The 17,736-nt window shown below is 46.4% G+C and overlaps 1 protein-coding gene across 1 annotated transcript; it reads right to left on the bottom strand.

Moving 5' to 3' along the window:
* Positions 1-7,702: 7,702 nt before the first annotated feature.
* On the bottom strand, positions 7,703-16,137 carry LOC112878999 (F-box protein At3g58530). The gene is made up of 13 exons (XM_025943311.1): positions 16,083-16,137; positions 12,195-12,393; positions 11,487-11,546; positions 11,225-11,308; positions 11,007-11,137; positions 10,856-10,931; positions 9,205-9,275; positions 8,961-9,047; positions 8,809-8,881; positions 8,667-8,734; positions 8,516-8,584; positions 8,328-8,433; positions 7,703-8,145 (listed from the first exon to the last, which is right to left on the bottom strand). Exons 2-13 carry the CDS (start codon positions 12,351-12,353, stop codon positions 8,080-8,082), a joined length of 1,050 nt encoding a protein of 349 aa, XP_025799096.1. The 5' UTR covers positions 12,354-12,393; positions 16,083-16,137; the 3' UTR covers positions 7,703-8,079.
* Positions 16,138-17,736: the final 1,599 nt, after the last annotated feature.

Raw genomic sequence — 17,736 nt, 5'->3', positions numbered from 1 at the left:
CCTTCACAAACCTCAGAAATGCCTCTGGTATTTCTTTCGGACATGGTAGTCATTACCCTTGAACCATCATCCTCCAAACCAGAAGATCCCACAGAATAATTCCTCCGTATATCCGTGATCAACGCAGGAGGTGGTAAGGAAACAAAACTATCATCAACCACAGTTGAGATGAATCCTTCAACCCTTACAGGGGATGAGCAAATCCTTGAATCATGATCAACACAGGCATCTTCAACAATGGAAGGAAGAGCGGTCGTCAATGTAACAGGTGCAGGAACACAATTAACAAGTTCAGAAGCTGTCCCCCCCAACTGTGCTGATCCAATGTTCCCAGAGGAGATCTCGTACCCAGAGTTGAAGTCAATTGCCTGAGGGCTGCTTCAAACATCAGCCAACACAACATTTCCCGAGAGAAACTCCTCCAACCGCGCGACATCACCTGGGATAGGCGCCATAACTGCGGCCAGCGGGGCAGAGCTCGAGGGAGTGATGCTCTTAATTGCCGGCACCACGGAGAACGAAGGGGTCTGCACATTGGAAACCAACGGGGAGGGGGGCCTCGAACGGGTGGGCGCACGGGTCGATAGCGGCAGAGAGGTGCACGAAGGGGCTGCCGCCAGAATTTGCGCCGACCGTGGCGCACGGGCCGAAGGCGGCGGAGAGGCGCAGGAAGGGGCGGCCGCAAGGATTTGCGCCGTCCGTGGTGCACGGGCCGATGGCGGCGTAGAGGCGCACGAAGGGGCGGCCGCAATCAAGGAATCCTGCGAACCCCGCACCTCAATTGGTCCACCAGCCGTCGAATTGATGTTGACGCGTGGCCCCAGGCGCGCGTGCGCCGGCCCACGCGTGGACGCGGAGGGAGGGGAGTGCCGCCCCCGCCTCCGCTTACGAGCGCCATCATCGTCGGAATTAGCCGACGGTAGAGGTGAAGATGAAGGATCCGCCGTCGATTGCCCCGAAACAGACACCACCACAAGATTTGGAAAAATCAGGGTACGAGGAATCAGCATCCCCTCAACTGCTGGCTCGACAACATGGAGGTCAATGGAAGAAGGAAGAAGCTCCGGCCTTGCGCACCATGCATCCAGCTTGAACTCTTCCAAATTGACGCCCCCTTCCGTGTCTGCGTGCAGCCTATGAACCAGGCAAAATTCATTGAGTAGCAGTTCCGCTGTCTCGATCCCCTAGAGGTGAACTGGAACACCACGGAGTTTGACAGTGACAAGGAACGGCAAATCACTCCCGCCGGTGGCCATGGCTTGTCTAGACCAATGTCGAATGTGCAACCGGAGAGGGGGTGCGACAAATGGTCTGCCATCATTATAAACACGGCCAGCCAACTCAACAGATGGGAGGAAGGCGATGAAGGTATTTGGCGCCGCACGTCGGAGGTCGAGCGCATCAGCGTTGAGGCCGAACCTCAACGCGAGCGCATCAGAAACCTCCACGGCGCTACCAGCAGCTTCGCGTCCAATAACAGCCACGATCAGAGCACGCCGAAGATCCTCTTCAGCTTGCACGATCTTTCTTGAGCGCCTGATGATCCGCCTTGGCCGTGCAGGCTCCGCAGAGTTCGCGGGAGTTTCAGCCGGCGGCCCCAGGGGAGGCAACCCATTGACATCATCATTGTTGTTGGAGCCGCAATGCGCCGAGGGAGAAGAGGGAGAAGAAGAACGTCGACGTCCAGCTCCCCTTCTTCTCTGACCACGACGAGTGCGCCTTCTCCCGCCACCTCCATAACTAGTGCCATCGCCTCCCACGCCGCTGTCTCCATTGTCACCTTCCACCGTCACGGCAGGGGCAGAAACGGGAGCAGAGGATGATGGATTGACAGGGCGCCACACCAAAACGCGCCGCGGTTGGGGCGACACCATCCGCCGGCGTGGGCACACATGAGCACGGTGCCCTGGCAGCCAGCAGATGAAGCAGCACACGTGTCGATGACACACCACCGCATGGTGGGAGGGGGAGAAGCAGTTGAAACACCTTCTGTGAAGATCACCAGGAACAGCCCTGGGAGGGGGCTTCGAGGGACGAGAGCGCCGCCGCCGAGCTTTTCTGCTTTCCACCTTCACCCAACCGTCGCCATCATCTCTGTCATTGGAGCAGTGGACAGGAGACTTGGTAGAAAGCAGAGCGTCTTTGAAGGAAACCCGCTGGACAGGAGAACCATCAATGGAGGGAGCTGAGCTGTCGTCCCTCCATCGCTGGGCTCTGGAACGACCAGCAACCAGAGAAGAGGATGGAGGGGTCCCCAGCGCTTGGGAAGAAAGGTGGGTGGCTGCCAGGCTTGTGGGGCTGTGGGGGGCAGAGGCATCGGGGAGGGAGAGGGGGGTGAGACGACACATTTGAGTGGTTGTCATGAATTTTGGTTTGAAAAATGCCGGTGCAACTTATCAAAGAGCTATGAATTTGATTTTTCATGATCTACTTGGTGTTATCTTGGAGGTCTATATTGATGATATTGTGATTAAATCAGACGGATTGGATCATCATTGGTTGATTTGAGGCTTGCTCTTGAGAGGATGTGTCGGTATGGTTTGAAGATGAATCCGCTTAAATGTGTTTTTGGTGTATCGGTTGGAAAGTTTTTGGGCTTCATTATTCATGAAAATGGCATAGAGATTGATCCAAAGAGAATTGAAGCTATGAAGAATATACAAGCTCCTACATGTAAGAAAGATTTGCAAAAGTTCTGGGCAAGGTGAATTTCTTAAGAAGATTTATATCTAACTTGTCTGGGAGGACTAATGCTTTCACTTCTATTCTTTGGTTAGAAGATGAAGCCGAATTTACTTGGGGCAAAATAGCAAGAGGCATTTGAGAAAATCAAGTTTTATTTGTCTTCACCACCAGTGCTCAAGGCGCCTAGGAGAGGGATTCCTTTCAGGCTTTATGTGGTAGCTGAAGACAAGGTTTTTGGTGCTGTTTTGGCTCAAGAGACCGAAGGAAAGGAGCATGTTATTACTTATGTAAGCCGACAACTTATTGATGCAGAAACGAGGTATACTTTTATTGAGAAGTTGTGCTTGTCTTTATACTATGCTTGTACTAAGTTGAGGTATTATTTATTATCAAATACTCGCATAGTGGCATGTTAGACCGATGTGATTAAATATATGCTACATAAGCCGATTTTGAGTGGTAGAATGGGCAAGTGGGTGTATGCACTTGTTGAATATGATTTGGCTTGTGAATCTTCAAAATCTATGAAAGGCCAAATTGTAGAGGATTTTATTGTCGAACATCAGATTGATGATGGGCTTGATTTGGAAGTCGGCTATATTACTTGCACATCATGGAAGTTGTATTCCAATGGATCGGTTTGTGATGATGGTCAAGGGATTGGTGCGGTTCTTATTTCTCTGAATGATGCTATTTTTGATATGTCTAACCAATTGGATGAAGATTGTACTAATAATCAAGTTGAGTATGAAGCACTTCTATTTGGCTTGGAGGTTTTGCAATCTTTGGGTGTGAAACATGTTAAGACCTTTGGTGATTCACTTCTGGTGGTGCAGCAAGTACCTAAGGTATGCCAATGTTATAATGGCTCATTGAATGCATATCTTGATAAATGCTTAGATATCATCTCTTGCTTTGATGAATTTCTGATACGACATATACCAAGAGAAGATAATGGAAGGGCTAATGCTCTGGCGCAGCAAGCATCTGGTTATGCAGTCGTGAAGAAATATTTCCACATTCAAAATCCGATGCGTGTAAATGCCAAGTTGCAGGTTCTGGACGAACCAGTCCGACCGGTAGGTTCAATCGGTCTGACCGTCTAGACTGGTCTGACCGGTCAAGAGACTGGACTGACCTATGTGTCTGCTGAAAGCAGTGATTCGGCCATAAAAATTGATAAAATTGTCAAGGCCGAAGGTGGAGACTGGAGAACCCCTATTGTGACTTACTTGAAAGATCCTGATCGTGGTGCAGAGAGAAATATTCGGCGTTTGGCGTTTAAGTATGTTCTGATTGATGAAGAACTTTAGGGACGCACCCCCAAATATTTGCTTTTAAGTGTTTGGATTCGGATCAGGCCAGAGTTGCTATGGTAGAAGTTCATGAAGGCATCTATGGGATACAGCAATCGGCTACTAAAATGAAGTGGTTACTTAGGAGAGCCGGTTTCTATTGGCCTAGTATGATGGCCGATTGTTTTAGATATTACAGATGATGTGAAGAATGTCAGCGATTTGGTGATTTGCAATTGGTGCCTGCTGCATTAATGCATCCTATTATTAAACTATGGCCGTTCTGAGGTTGGGGTTGGAATTTATTGGTGAGATTAACCCTCCTTCATCAAAGGGGCATCACTCCGTGTTGGTGGCTACGGATTATTTTTACTAAATGGACCGAAGCAATTCCTTTGAAGAATATGACACATAGAGAGGTGATTGAGTTTATTATAGAGCATATTATTTATAGATTCGGTATTCCTCAGACTTTGACAACTGATCAGAGGACTTCATTTATATCAAAGGAGGTACGTGAATTCGCTGAATCTTATAAGATTAAATTACTCAATTCATCTCCATATTATGCTCAGGCCAATGGTCACACGGAGTCTAGCAATAAAATTCTCATCAAGCTTATCAAGAAGAAGATAGAAGATTTATGGGCTCATCGTATATCTAGACATGGTGCTACTGAAGTTACTCCTTTTGAGCTTGTGTATGGTCACGAGACCGTTTTGCCCGTTGAGGTGAATCTGGACGCTTATAGATTGGCTAGACAAAATGATCTCTCCGCTACAAAATGATCTCTCTATTGTTGATTACCATGATTTGATGATGGACAATATTGATGATGTGACTGGCAAGCGTTTGAGGGCTTTGAAGGAGATTGAGAAAGATAAGCTTCGGGTAGCTCTAGCTTACAACAAAAAGGTAAAAAATAAGTCTTTTCAGGTTTGGTGAGCTAGTTTGGAAGACAATTTTGCCTCTTGGGATGAAGAGCAATAAGTTCGACAAGTGGTCGCCAAGTTGGGAAGGTCCATACAAGGTCTCAAGGTGTTCGGCAAGTGGTCACCAAGTTGGGAAGGTCCATACAAGGTCTCAAGGTTATCTTTGAAAATTCATATATGGTGGAGACGCTACAAGGAGAGCGTTTACCCAGGTTCTCTCAATGGAAGATACATAAAGAAATATCATCCTAGCATATGGCAAGACACTTGAAAGGAAGGATGGCCGATATATGAGTATCGCCCTTAGAATTATTTTTGGCCGATGTATTCTATGTTAAACATCATCTTCAGAGTGGTCCTAGTGCTAGTTATTGCTTTTTGGCACGCAAAACTCACCAAAAAGATAGGGGGGCATATGTTGACAGCCAAAATTGGCAAGGACCGAAGCTAACCAGTCAGACCCATCTGCCCGGCCGGTCAGACCAGTTGGGCCTGCTATAATCCGAGTAGGTTTAGATTTTGTAAATCATGATCTTTGTAAACTGACTCGTGAAGGGATACGACTTCCCCGGTCTATATATATGAAGGCTAAGGCCGATTGAGGGTAATCCCAATCGATTCAACCATTATTGCACTTACTTTTTATTCTCTAAACCCATCCCTTTGCCAAACCCTATTTCTATTCTTCTTGCATCTCTACGACATTCGAGGGTGTTCTGAGTGGCCTGCCGACCTCAGAGCAACCCTAGCTCCATTAGCCCTGACAGGGTCCCTCTCGAGCTTGTGGTTCTAGGTCTTCGCGCTGCCCCTGGAAGAACCGGTCTAACCAGTCTGCAGAACCGGTTTGACCGGTCTGCGTAGGAGCACCACCGGTGACGATCGTTTGTGATCCGTGCGTTCTAGCGCATTCGGTGTGTTGACCAGATTTGCATCAACAATGTCGATATCTATTTATTTCTTATCCGACACATTTGACACTATTCGTACCTAATCTGAATCCGAGAAGAATAGTGACTATTTGTATTTGTATCCATAGGTATCCGACCGTATTCAATCCGTTTACATCCCTAGATATGATCCAAAATGGAGGATTGATTTGCAAATCGTGCTGCATAGAGGGGTGGACTGCAGGTTGATATCATTCAAATTGGAGGGTTGTCCTACAAAACTTGTTGTGTGGAAAGGTAAACTGCGGGTTGATGTTATCTAAGTTGGAAGGGGTTTTAGCAAAATGATGCATGGAGAGGTGGCTGAACTACAGGTTAATTTGATCTAAATTTGAGGATGTTTTTACAAAACGGTACGCCGGACCAATGTACAAAGAATCGTTCTGAATGTTTGAAGTAGGAGATAGTGGCGTTGTCCATTACTCGGTGGCGCTGCCGATTCCTCAAGGACGTTGATCTGCTCACCTATGCCGCCATGGACACCACCTCGATGCGCCAGCTTCGAGCGCTCGCCGCGTGCATCGCGCTCCAGCTCCATGCCTCTATCTTGATGCGCCGGCTACAAGCGCTCACTGCTCGCGTCTAGTCCGGCCAGATACTATGGAAGGGAGGGGAGTGTCTTATGCGTAGCGGTCACAGGCCTAGTAGCTAGGATTGGAGGAGCGGTGTCGCGGCCTTAGGGGGAAGTGACAATACTGCAAAGGGACTCGCTCCCACTAACATGCGGGTTCCACTTCATTGGGACCCACGTATCAGTGGGATGAGTCAGTACCGTAGAGAATGCTCGTCCCTCACGGGGGTGACGGCGGCAGCCTCATCCTGCTCGGTTTTGTTCGGTCAAAACCAAGAAATGGAACCGAGAGTATCCAAACCGTCAGTTTCTTGGTTCTCGGGTAAAACTTCGGTTCCCATTCTCTAGAAACCGAAATAAAAAAGACCAAAACCCGACCTTAAAAAACCAAAGAAATCGAATGACTAGTGGCTGCTATAGTTACTCATGAGGCTTTACACACCACTTCACCATGCTTCGTTGGTTTATTGTGGCAACAGCAGTGTTGTCTACGGTAGTGTTTGGTTGAGGAGCGAAGTGGAACGGAGCGGCTCTGTCGCAGATTCTAGGAAGGGAGCCGCTCTGGAAGTGTTTGGTAAACTGGAACGAACGGCTCTATTTTTTTTTGTTTGGTTGCAGAGTGAACTGGAACAGAGCGGTTCCATCCTGTGTTTGGTTGAGGAGTCAAGTGAAGTAGAAAATAATCACAGAGACGGGAGAGTGAGGTAGGAGCGAGTCCGGAGCGGAGCGGCTCCGTCAACCTGACTTTTTGGAGCAGGCTCGTTCGGCATCCAACGGGAATATTCACTGTCGGGAGCCGCTCCACTCCACAAGTCTAGCAACCAAACATCTGCAAAAGTAGGATGGGATGGAACGGCTCCGTTCTACTTCACTCCCCAACCAAAGTCACCCTAAATGTCCAACCCGGTACAGCATCAGCAAACCGAGCACATTAAGATTGATCTTGACTTTGTCTGAGAGGGGGTTGTCGTTGGTATTGTTCATGCCCTACATGTTCCTACCTCTTCACAGTACGCTAACATCTTCAAAAAAAAAATCTTCCTTCTTCTATTTTCACGGAGTTCAGATCCTGCGGTATTGACGATCAGACTGCGGGGGCATCGTAGAGGTATAGCTCGGCTAGGCTTGGCCACCGGCCCTAGTGCCATGCGTGCCCTTTGAATTTGATAGGAGGATTAGTGTTAGGCAATGATTTCTATGTGTGAGCCCTGCTAAAACAAGCCTAAACCCTAGAACTCCTTTCCTATATATGTCTATGTACATCACCTTCCCTAATCAACCCATTATTCCCATGCCATATTCATGCTTTCATATTCACATGGCCATAGTTCGCTTACATAACACAAGTTGGACTATTACTGACAAAGCCATACAAACTGCGGCAGCAGCAAAATGGCACCACGAAGTTGGTACGACTGGACCCATACAAAAGGGACAGAGATAACAAATGTACTGGGATTGTCGCGAGTTCTAACTTCTAAGAAACATTCCGTACAAATGGAATCACTCATCTCACTCCAATCAACACAGGAGCGTAACGAGCTGATGCCAAAAACTGCCTTGCTGCTTCGCCCTCTCTTGAGAGCAAGACCTTTCACTCACCAGTTTGACGCCGATTGGAGCAAACTGGCAACAATCTGGAGTAGCTGCTAGCTATGCACTTTGAAGCAACTCAGCAATGGGAACAACTTAAGGAGATCACCCTGGCTCCTCCTCTGCCAAACATACCCAAGTACAGAAATGACAGCATTAAAAAATCTTCAGAACCCAAAACCAAATACAAAAACATCATCATCAAATAGCATCATGGAAGCAAGGGTTGTGATAAGTGGAACTACACTGAAATTATTAAAGCAAAAGTGTAATCACAGAGACTTCTCAAATCTCAAGTCGTCACCTTAATACCGATGCAGCCATTTACATCGAGTGTTGTGAGGCTGTGAGAGCAAGATTTTGATAAAACGTCCAGACAGGCATCAGTTACCCCAACTATTCCAAACAAACTGTATAGATACCAAACAGAGTGTTCATGTAAGAATAGGACCTGACAAATGCACTATCTTTAGGACAATACTACCATGTTACCTTAGCAGTTCGATGGACCGGCACCCTTGCGCAATAGCTACAACACCAGCGTCAGTAACATGTACACACCTGTTGGATAGTGATTGCAGAGTTCAGTAAACAGAATCTCACTTGACTGGTGAAAAAAAGAGATAAGTTTGCTCTTGATTACCAGGTCAAATTGAGATATGTTAGACCTGCGCATCTTGATATCCATACAAGACCATCGTCAGATAGATTCTGGAATTTCCGTATTAGTAGATTATGAACAAAAAAATGGCTTGATAGTTCAAACTAAATACGAGAATAGTTACCTGAGCACCACATAGGTCTAGAAATGTAAGATTACTTAACAATCCTATTTCCTTATAAACCTTGTCAGTAAAACTGCATGATGTGAGGTAAGTTGTTAGATACCCTACTCGCTGCTAGATATATCTGCTATAATATTAGGTTTCTTCAACACCTTGAAAGGGCATAAAGGTTCAAGCTTTCAAGCGAAGAACATTTCCGAAGCACTTCTGTAAGCCCATCATCTGTCAACTTAATGCACCTAGAAAGTTTAGCACACAGGTCATTTTAGGTGTCAAATTCTGCTTCTATTTAAATACACAAAATTCGAGTGAACAAAAAGATAGGTAAAGGCTTGCTCAGCACATGTTAAGATCTACTCGTTTTGTGATGGATGTACTCCAGGAATTTGACCATACCTGGTTATGTTCAATTTCTTTAGTCCCTGGTAACTATTAGCAATTAGCCGCATTCCTTTATCTGAGATATTCTGCATTCGCCAAAAAAAAGCTTATAATGACTCTTTGTTCTAGGAAGAAGTCTACATAACCCCCCCCCCCAACTATTGGGGTCGGACTACTTCAAACCCCAAACTAAAAAACCGGATATTTAACCCCTTCAACTTCGCAAAACCCTTATCTGGTTTTGCATAGTGGTTTTAGCCACGTGGCATGCTGAGTTGGACCGGCTGAAACGTGGGGTCCACTTGTCAGTGAGAAGGTCTTATCCCTTCCCTTCTTCTTCTTCTCCCCTGCCCTTTCTCCCATGGCCGCTCACCTCGGCCTGACAGCACAGGTGGGAAAGCACCACGGGCGGCCGAGCAGGCCCGCAGTGGGGGGCGACGCACCGGCGGCGGCACCGAGGTGAGCTCGCAGGGCAGAGTGCCGGCGGCGGCACCAAGGCGGGCGCGCAACGTGGGGTCGGCCGTGGGGGCGAGGTCAGGTGAGCGGCCATGGGGAGAGGGGAGGGGGAGAATAAGGGGGTAGAGGGTCCTGCGCACCTTCCTGGCCCTCGCCGTGCTCGACCTCTCCATGTGCACCTCCCTCACTATCGTGCTGTTGCCCCGCGGCGGCGGCGGCAAGGGCGGCGAGCTGGGCGTGTGGCGGGTGCGCCGACGTGGGCAAGCAAGGTCGTGTGGCGCGGGTTGGAGGCGCTGGTGGCGGCGTTCCCGAGGCTGAAGGCTGTCGACCTGTCCCATTGCAGTGTCGCTGAGGATAGGAGATGGCCGCCCTTGTCGCGGCAGCGGGGCCAAGTGAGGTGGTCAGGGAGGAAGGGGAGAGGAAGAAGAAGAGAGGAGAGAAGAATTACCCACTTGCATGTGAGGCCCACATGTCAACAGGTCCACTCAGTGTATCTGTCCAGCTCAGCATGCCACGTGGCTAAAACCACTATGCAACACCAGATAGAGGGTTAAGTAAACGGTTTTGCGAAGTTGGAGGGGTTAAATATCTGTTTTTTTAGTTTGGAGGGTGAAGTAATCCGGGGGTTATGTAGACTTCTTCCCTTTGTTCTATCATAGCAAACATATGAAAGAGCAATATGTGCGGTTGCAAATAGGAGATTGACATGTAAGTTATAGTCTATAGTTAATGTTTCATTATAACCACGTTCTGCTCTAATGAAAAAGAACCTCAATGTAATAATATTATTCTTAGCCGCAACTAGTTAATAACTCATGCAAGCCCGTATTGTATAACAAATTATATTTTTCTTTCTCTGTACCATGATTCTTTTTTCAGCAGTGTTCAAGAAAGATTGTCTAGTTCCAAACAATAAACCAACACAAAACATGGAAATAATTTGCGCATCCTCCTGAACTAAGTAAATCAAAATTTCTATTACATACTTTGAAAGATAAACAATGAAATAAGCTACATATGTATCATGTACATGCCTCGGATTAAACAGTCATAGTACTAAGGTTTAAACAAGAGAAGAAAATTATCATATACACAGTTCTTTGGATATAGACATTGCAAAAGATGATTTTATAGATCAAAACAATTCATTATTCAAGAAAATAACAGCGGAAGAACAAACTGCTATAAAGTGAAAAGAGCACGCGATTACCTTACAACCACTCAAGTTGAGGTCCACTATCTGCCTGCAGTTCTTTGTAATGTGCCCAATGCTTGAGTCCTTCAGTCTAAGGCATTAACATGTCCAACAATTAGAAACACAAGTCATATTCAGCAAAACAAACAGTCAGTAAGAGACATACCCCACAATCCAGTAGATACAAAGAGCCTGAAGATTAGGACAAAGACTGGTAACAGCTTCTATTCCTTTGTCAGAGATTTTCTGACATGCATTCAGGTTCAGGAATTCTAAATTTTTCAGTGAAATACCACTCTGTAAGTCATTGGATAATGAAAAATTAGAGTTGCAGCATTATATCTAAAATTTACTTAAAAAGTATAAAATGGGAGAAAATCTTGCCATTTCTTTTAGATGAACAAAATGCCGGTCCTCAATATCTTGCGCAAATTCAAGGTTCAGTATTTTCAGATGACGATACCTTGCCTAAATAAGAATAGGACAGAGTTTCATCAGAAGGTACTCAAACAGGACCAAAACATGAAAGCACAACGTGTGTAGTCAGTGGCAGACTTCTGGCCCAAAAAAATATACATGGTATTAGCAGCAAAATAGCACAAAGTATTGTGAAAAAGACAAAAAAAAAGAGTAGAATTATGATTACCAGGGGAAGTGCTGTAATAAGTCGGTCGCCAGCATTCTTCATCTCACGCAGATCAAATACCTTCATTTAACAGGGAAGAATATATTGTTAGTATACTCCAAAAATCAATATTAGTTGAGAAGGACGAGCATTAAGCTAAATAGGCAGACGCATACAGAGCACGAAATAGGCAGGAGACATTACAATAAGTTAAGAGTGGTAATAGTAATGCATCAAGGCAGTTAAATGACAAACAATAAGCATTGAACGAGCAGCTACATGCTATCACAATGTACCGAACCTGATTAGGGGTCAGTATCGGTTCCATAGGTTGAATTGATCCAATATGCCAACCAAATCATGAGTAGGTCTCACTGACTGCTGAATCAAAGCATAATAACAGCAGTTCCTGCTGTTAAAGTAATTAGCCCCCCAAATTAGAGCCGAAAATCGCTAACTCATGCGCGCAGCATCAAAGGAAAACACTAGCAAGCACAGTTGCCTGCAGAAAACGGAAGCAACTACGCTCATATCATACAGCATTCAGACAAATACTACCGCAGGCAGTGACAAAGCGCGCAACATTGCCGGTTTAATCTCATTCACTACCGTCCGCAGCAAGGGGAGCCAGGTCTTAGAAATTCATAGCGATGATTCTCATCCACACCCGAGCTGAAACTGGCTACGGGAGATGAATCGGTGGGTGGGTAACAGTTAGGGGATGCGCACCTCCCAGAGCCTGGGGTTGGCGACGAGCGCGCGGTAGCACCAGGGGCTGACGGCGAGAAGCGCGCAGACGTCCCGCTGCGGAAGGCGCGGGCTCACCAGCTCCATCACCCGCGGCACCGTCTCCCGGCACCAGGCCTCGTCCGCCGCCGGCGCCGCCATCTCCGAGGGGAACCTCGCGGTCGCGGGTTGGCCGTGAGTATAGATGTACATTTGGGCCGGGCTATACGGGCTGGCACGAAGCACGACGATTTTGGCCCGGTCCAGGCACGGCACGGCCCGACTGTAAACGGGCCCGGGCTGGCACGGGCCCGGTCATTGGGCCGTTCTTGGGCCGGCAGCTGAGCACGATGGGCGGCACGGCACGGCCCGTGTAACTAGCGGCCCGCTGAAGTCCGTGGGCAGCACGGTCCGAATAATGGCACGGCCCGAAAAAAAACGGCCCGTATAGAGCCCGTATATATATACCCGAATCCCCGTCTCCCGACCTAACCCTAACCCTAACCCGTCCTCCCTCCCTCAGACCCTCAGTCCCTCTCCCTCTCGTGGCGGCTGGGCTGGCTCTCCTCTCCGCGCTCGCGCTTCCTCTCCGCCTCCGGCCTCCCTGCGCTTCCTCCCCGGCGCCGGCTCCCCCCCCCCCCCGGCGGCCCCCTCCCCCGCGCCCTGCGGCCTGCTCCGCCCGGCGGCCCCCTCCCCCGCGCGGCCGCGCCCTGCGGCCTTCTCCGCCCGGCGGGCGGCGGCCCCCTCCCCCGCGCCGCCGCGCCCTGCGGCCTGCTCCCCCCGGCGGGCGGCGGCCCCATCCCCCGCGCCCGGCGGCCTGCTGCCCCCGGCGGGCGGCGAGCCCTCCCCCGCGCCCGGCGGCCTGCGGCCCCCGGCGGGCGGCGGCCCCCTCCCCCGCGCCCGGCGGCCTGCTGCCCCCGGCGGGCGGCGCCCCCTCCCCCGTGCCCAGCGGCCTGCGGCCCCCGGCCTCCCTCCCTCTCTGTCTCTGGCCTGCGCTCCCGGCTCCCGCTCCCCCTGCCTCCCTCCCTCTCTGTCTCTGGTCGTGCTCCCGGCTCCCGCTCCCCCTGCCTCCCTCCCTCTCTGTCTCTGGTCGCGCTGGTCGCGGCCTCGCAGGCTTAGCCCATGGAGACACCCCGGCCTCCCAATGGAAATGGGTTCCGGCCACCGCCGCGGTCGTCCCGTCGGTCTGCTGGAGAGGGTTCGATGACGGGTGAGAATGCAGAGTCTCTTGACCCGATCTCTATAGATCTCGACGACGCTTGTGGTGGAGATGCCGATGGACGTGATGCCTTGTTCGGCTCTGATGTGGGTGGCTCTGCGACTCAAGCTCAAGGGGATGATGCAAATGCAACAGGGGATGCTGCAGCAGGAACACCAAGCACAGCAGCGAGCGCACCTGCTCAGAGTCAGAGCCAAAGGACTAGGGCTTGCACCTCTGTTTGTTGGAACGACTTCGAGCAGCTGTACAAGATGGTGGATGGTAAGCGACTCAGGTATGCTGCTAAGTGTAATTTCTGTAAGAAAGTCTTGACTGCTACATCTGGTGGTGGCACTGGTCACTTGTTACGGCATCAAAAGGCTTGTATTTCTAAGGCTGCTCGTACTGCTAAGACTCAATCTCAATCAGTACTTCAATTCAATTCTGATGGCTCTGTTCGTAATTGGGAATATAATGCTGATGTTGCTCGTATGGAACTATGTCGTTTAATTGCTAGATTAGATCTTCCACTTGGTATTGGTGCATATGATGCTTTTGTTCACTTTATTCAAACTGCTCATAATCCTAGATATGTATCTGTTTCTAGGCAAACCAGTACTAGAGACTTTGTTAAGCTTTTCAATCAGAGTCGTACTGTGCTTATGGAATGCTTTAAGTCCTGTTCTTCTATTGCTATAACTTCTGATATATGGAATGGTAATGCTAAGGAGGATTACCTTAGTGTAGTTGCTCATTATATCAATTCTGATTGGGAGCCAGAAAAAAGGTTGATAGGTTTGAAATTGATTGATGTTTCGCATTCTGGTGTCAATATTGCTGAGCGTATTAGTGTAGTGATTGATGAGTGGGGTTTAAATGATAAAATCTTTTCTTTTACACTTGATAATGCTTCTGCCAATACTTCTGCTATGGATTCTTTGACTCCAAAATTTTCTGGATATATTGGTTCTTTATTCTTGCATCAAAGATGTGCATGCCATATCATAAATCTGATAGTTAAGTCTGCTTTAAAGCGTTTTAAGCCTTATATTGATGCATTTAGAACTGCAATTTCATTTGTCAACTCATCTAACCAACGCATTGCTGCATACAAATCCTATTGTATTGCCATGGGGGTACGCCCTAGAAAGTTTGGTTTAGATATGGACATTAGATGGAATTCTACCTTTCTCATGCTTAAGCATCTTATCCCATACAGAAGTACTTTTTCTGTGTTTATTGATACTCACTACAAGCAGGTTACAGGTCAGACCTTACTAACAGACGATCACTGGTATGTTGCTGAAAAAATTTTACTATTCCTTGAGTTGTTCTATGATTCTACTGTTGAATTATCTGGAGTTTATTATCCCACTGCACCTCTTATGCTACATCATATTGGTAGTATTGCTAAGCATTTGAAAACTTATGAGAATGATGATTTGATTGGTCATGCAGTGATTCCTATGAAACAAAAGTTTTTTAAGTACTGGAAAAAAATACCCTTGCTGTACTCAATTGCCTTTATATTGGATCCTAGATACAAGATGAGAGGTTTTAATAAAGTTTTAAACCTTCTTAGTCAATTTACTGATGTTGATTATTCCAATTACTATGATAATGTGCGTGCTGAGTTAACTAGAATTTTTTGCAAGTATGAAACAAAGTTTGGTGCAGTTCGTTTACAGCGACAAAGCCAACAAGCATCAAGTGTTACTGGAAAGAAGAGACTATTGTTTGAAATGATGTATGGTGATGGTTCTGAAGTCATTGAGCCATCAACCTCCACAGCGTTTGAATCTCAAGGTTCTGAGTTGGTAATGTACCTTGAAAGTGAGACGGTTCACCAATATGATGATGAATTCAACATTCTTAATTGGTGGCAAATTCACAAGCGTATATACCCGGTACTTTCTATCCTTGTTAAAGATGTTATGACTGTTCCTGTTTCTACCATTAGTTCCGAATCTACATTTAGTCTTGCTGGCAGGGTCATTGAGGAGCGGCGGCGACGTTTGACAAGTGATATGGTCGAGATTTTGTCTTGCTTGAAGGATTGGGAGCTTGGAGCAGCTAGGGCGCAACACAATTTGGTGGACTATGAAGTGGAGAATGCCTTCGAAAATCTGTACCTAGATGAGGATTGAAGAATGCCTAAGTGGGAATGAGTTGTTGCTGTACTCTTTTCCTTTCTAGGGTTTTCTCATGTAGTTGATATGAGTTTTTACTTAGAAAGGTTTTTAACGAGGCAGCAAAACGCTTGTACAACTCATAACCTCACAAAGGCATTGAACTTTCAGTATTTTGAGACTTTATTCTGTTCTTTCTATTGAGAATGTGTGAAGTTTGATTATACTGTTTGAAATTTGATTATATTTTGAATCATTGAATGTTCTGAAAATGAAACTTAACTGTAATATTGATGTGAAATTACTGAAGTTCTAATTTACGGGCTGAAATAAGGGCTCACGGGCTATTGGGCTGACGGGCTAGACGGGCCAAACGGGCTGGCCCGGCACGGTTATACCGGTGGCGTGCCGTGCCTTGGGCCGAGACCCTCGCCCATGGGCCGGCACGGCACGGCCCGAGGTCCTAATCGGGCCGTGCCGGGCTGAGAAAAAAAGGCCCGAACCCGGCCGGGCCTGGGCCGTGCCGTGCCGGGCCGGCCCGTTGGCCATCTATAGCCGTGAGTAATTTCGTTCGATTTTTCCTTCTTCAGGAATGAGTGAGGCCACTGACACGGCTGGCCCACGAAGCCAGTGGCTCAACCAAGTCTACTATATATTTATATGTAGTATAGTGATATATACTCCATATTCAGTGAATATCATATTCTGTGTTTTGAAAATTCAGGGAAATGAAAATAGTGTTTTGAAAATTTAGGGAAATGAAAATAGTGTTTTGAATACCATTTAGTAATCATAAAAAAAGAATGGAAGCACCATTAGTCCTTCAAAACTTGCTGGGATGTACAAGCTAGTCTCTGAACTATTAAAATGCAAATTTTAGATTAGCACATTATCTGTGCCATCATTTTATCTTTGGTTAACCAACATTGGTCTTTGGACACGAATAATTGGAAATATGTTTTTTGCGCCAATTGCAAAGTTGTAAGTCGAAAGTATAGATTTTAGTATAAAAATTTATCGCCATTAAATCATAACTTTTTAAAATGTTGTAGCTTGTTCATTAATTCAAGATTATAGTTTTTCCATAGGAACCAAATTTCATTAACATGCAGCTTTTACATTCAAAGTTCAGTTTTCATTTTGTACCCTTTCTTTCCTTAAGATTCAAATTGAATTTAAATTCTAGAGCTCTAATTGGAATTCACATGTTTTTCAAAATAGCCCATTTAGTGGGCGGGGCATTGTAGAGTTAAAACCCCAGGCACCCAGCAAAATCTTGTTCAAACTGAAGGCCTTCTGAAATCTAAAAATTTCTGTAGAGCAATCTTGGTTCTTTCAAACAAGTTTTTACTAATTTGCATGTCACACCCAGTTTTCAAAAGAGAAACTGAATGCATAGCTTTAGGAATGGTTGGGACGGAAACGGACCAAGAGCGGTTGTGGGCTCGGTTGGGCGGCTTTACCAGTTCGGCCTGATCCATTAGGGAATGAATTTTGGGAATAATTTTTTTATTCAAAACAAATAATGGAAAAAATGTATTAAAGCAAAAAAGAGATTATTCATTTATTCCAAAAGTGTTACAAATCCTGGGAAAAATTCTCAGAGGTAGAGTTGTCCGTGGTGAAACTAAATAAATTATTTGGAGTCCATGAAAAGGTTTCTAGAAGCTTCTAAAAAATTTTGATCAGAAAACTAAGAATAAATTCTAGAAAATTCTGAAATATTTTTAGAAAACCTAAACAATGGATAAATGCATTCTAAAAGATATTCACGTCGTAAAATTTAATATTTTAGGGTGCGATATTGCATCACGTCTAATACAAAAAGTCAAAAGAGTTAAAAAACAAGATGAATGCCGTTTGAAACCTATATATGTGACAATGCAATGCGTTCTATAATTTTTAATAGTACATATGAGCATATTAGCTATGGAAATCCACAGAAAGAAAAGTCCAAGCTGCAATGTGCAATTGCCAACATATGGCACGCCGCACCACCACGTGTCAATCATGTTGCGTATTCTTTTTAAAAAATTACAGCTGAAAAACTACAAATCAATGGACAATCGATAGAAGACTCTGTATTTACCATAAGAATTATTGGCATCCGTCTCGACTTCTTTTTTTTCTCAGAAACAGGAAAGTTTTTTTTTATTGCGCATGCTTTAGCTGCGATCAGTTGTAATAGTCCTGACGGTACCAACCTTGATTGGGAGGG

Source organism: Panicum hallii, chromosome 1 (assembly GCF_002211085.1).
Source record: "Panicum hallii strain FIL2 chromosome 1, PHallii_v3.1, whole genome shotgun sequence".
Lineage (NCBI taxonomy): Eukaryota > Viridiplantae > Streptophyta > Magnoliopsida > Poales > Poaceae > Panicum > Panicum hallii.
The sequence above is the reverse complement of the archived record's forward strand: the minus strand, read 5'-3'. Positions and strand labels throughout refer to the sequence as shown.

Coding starts and splice junctions, on each gene's coding strand:
- LOC112878999 (XM_025943311.1), bottom strand. CDS start 12,353: ATGGCGGCGCCGGCGGCGGACGAGGCCTGGTGCCGGGAGACGGTGCCG. Junction 9,276..10,855: donor TCAACTTGAGTGGTTGTAAG/GTAATCGCGTGC, acceptor TGGCGAATGCAG/AATATCTCAGATAAAGGAAT. Junction 8,434..8,515: donor CGGTCCATCGAACTGCTAAG/GTAACATGGTAG, acceptor GTATCTATACAG/TTTGTTTGGAATAGTTGGGG.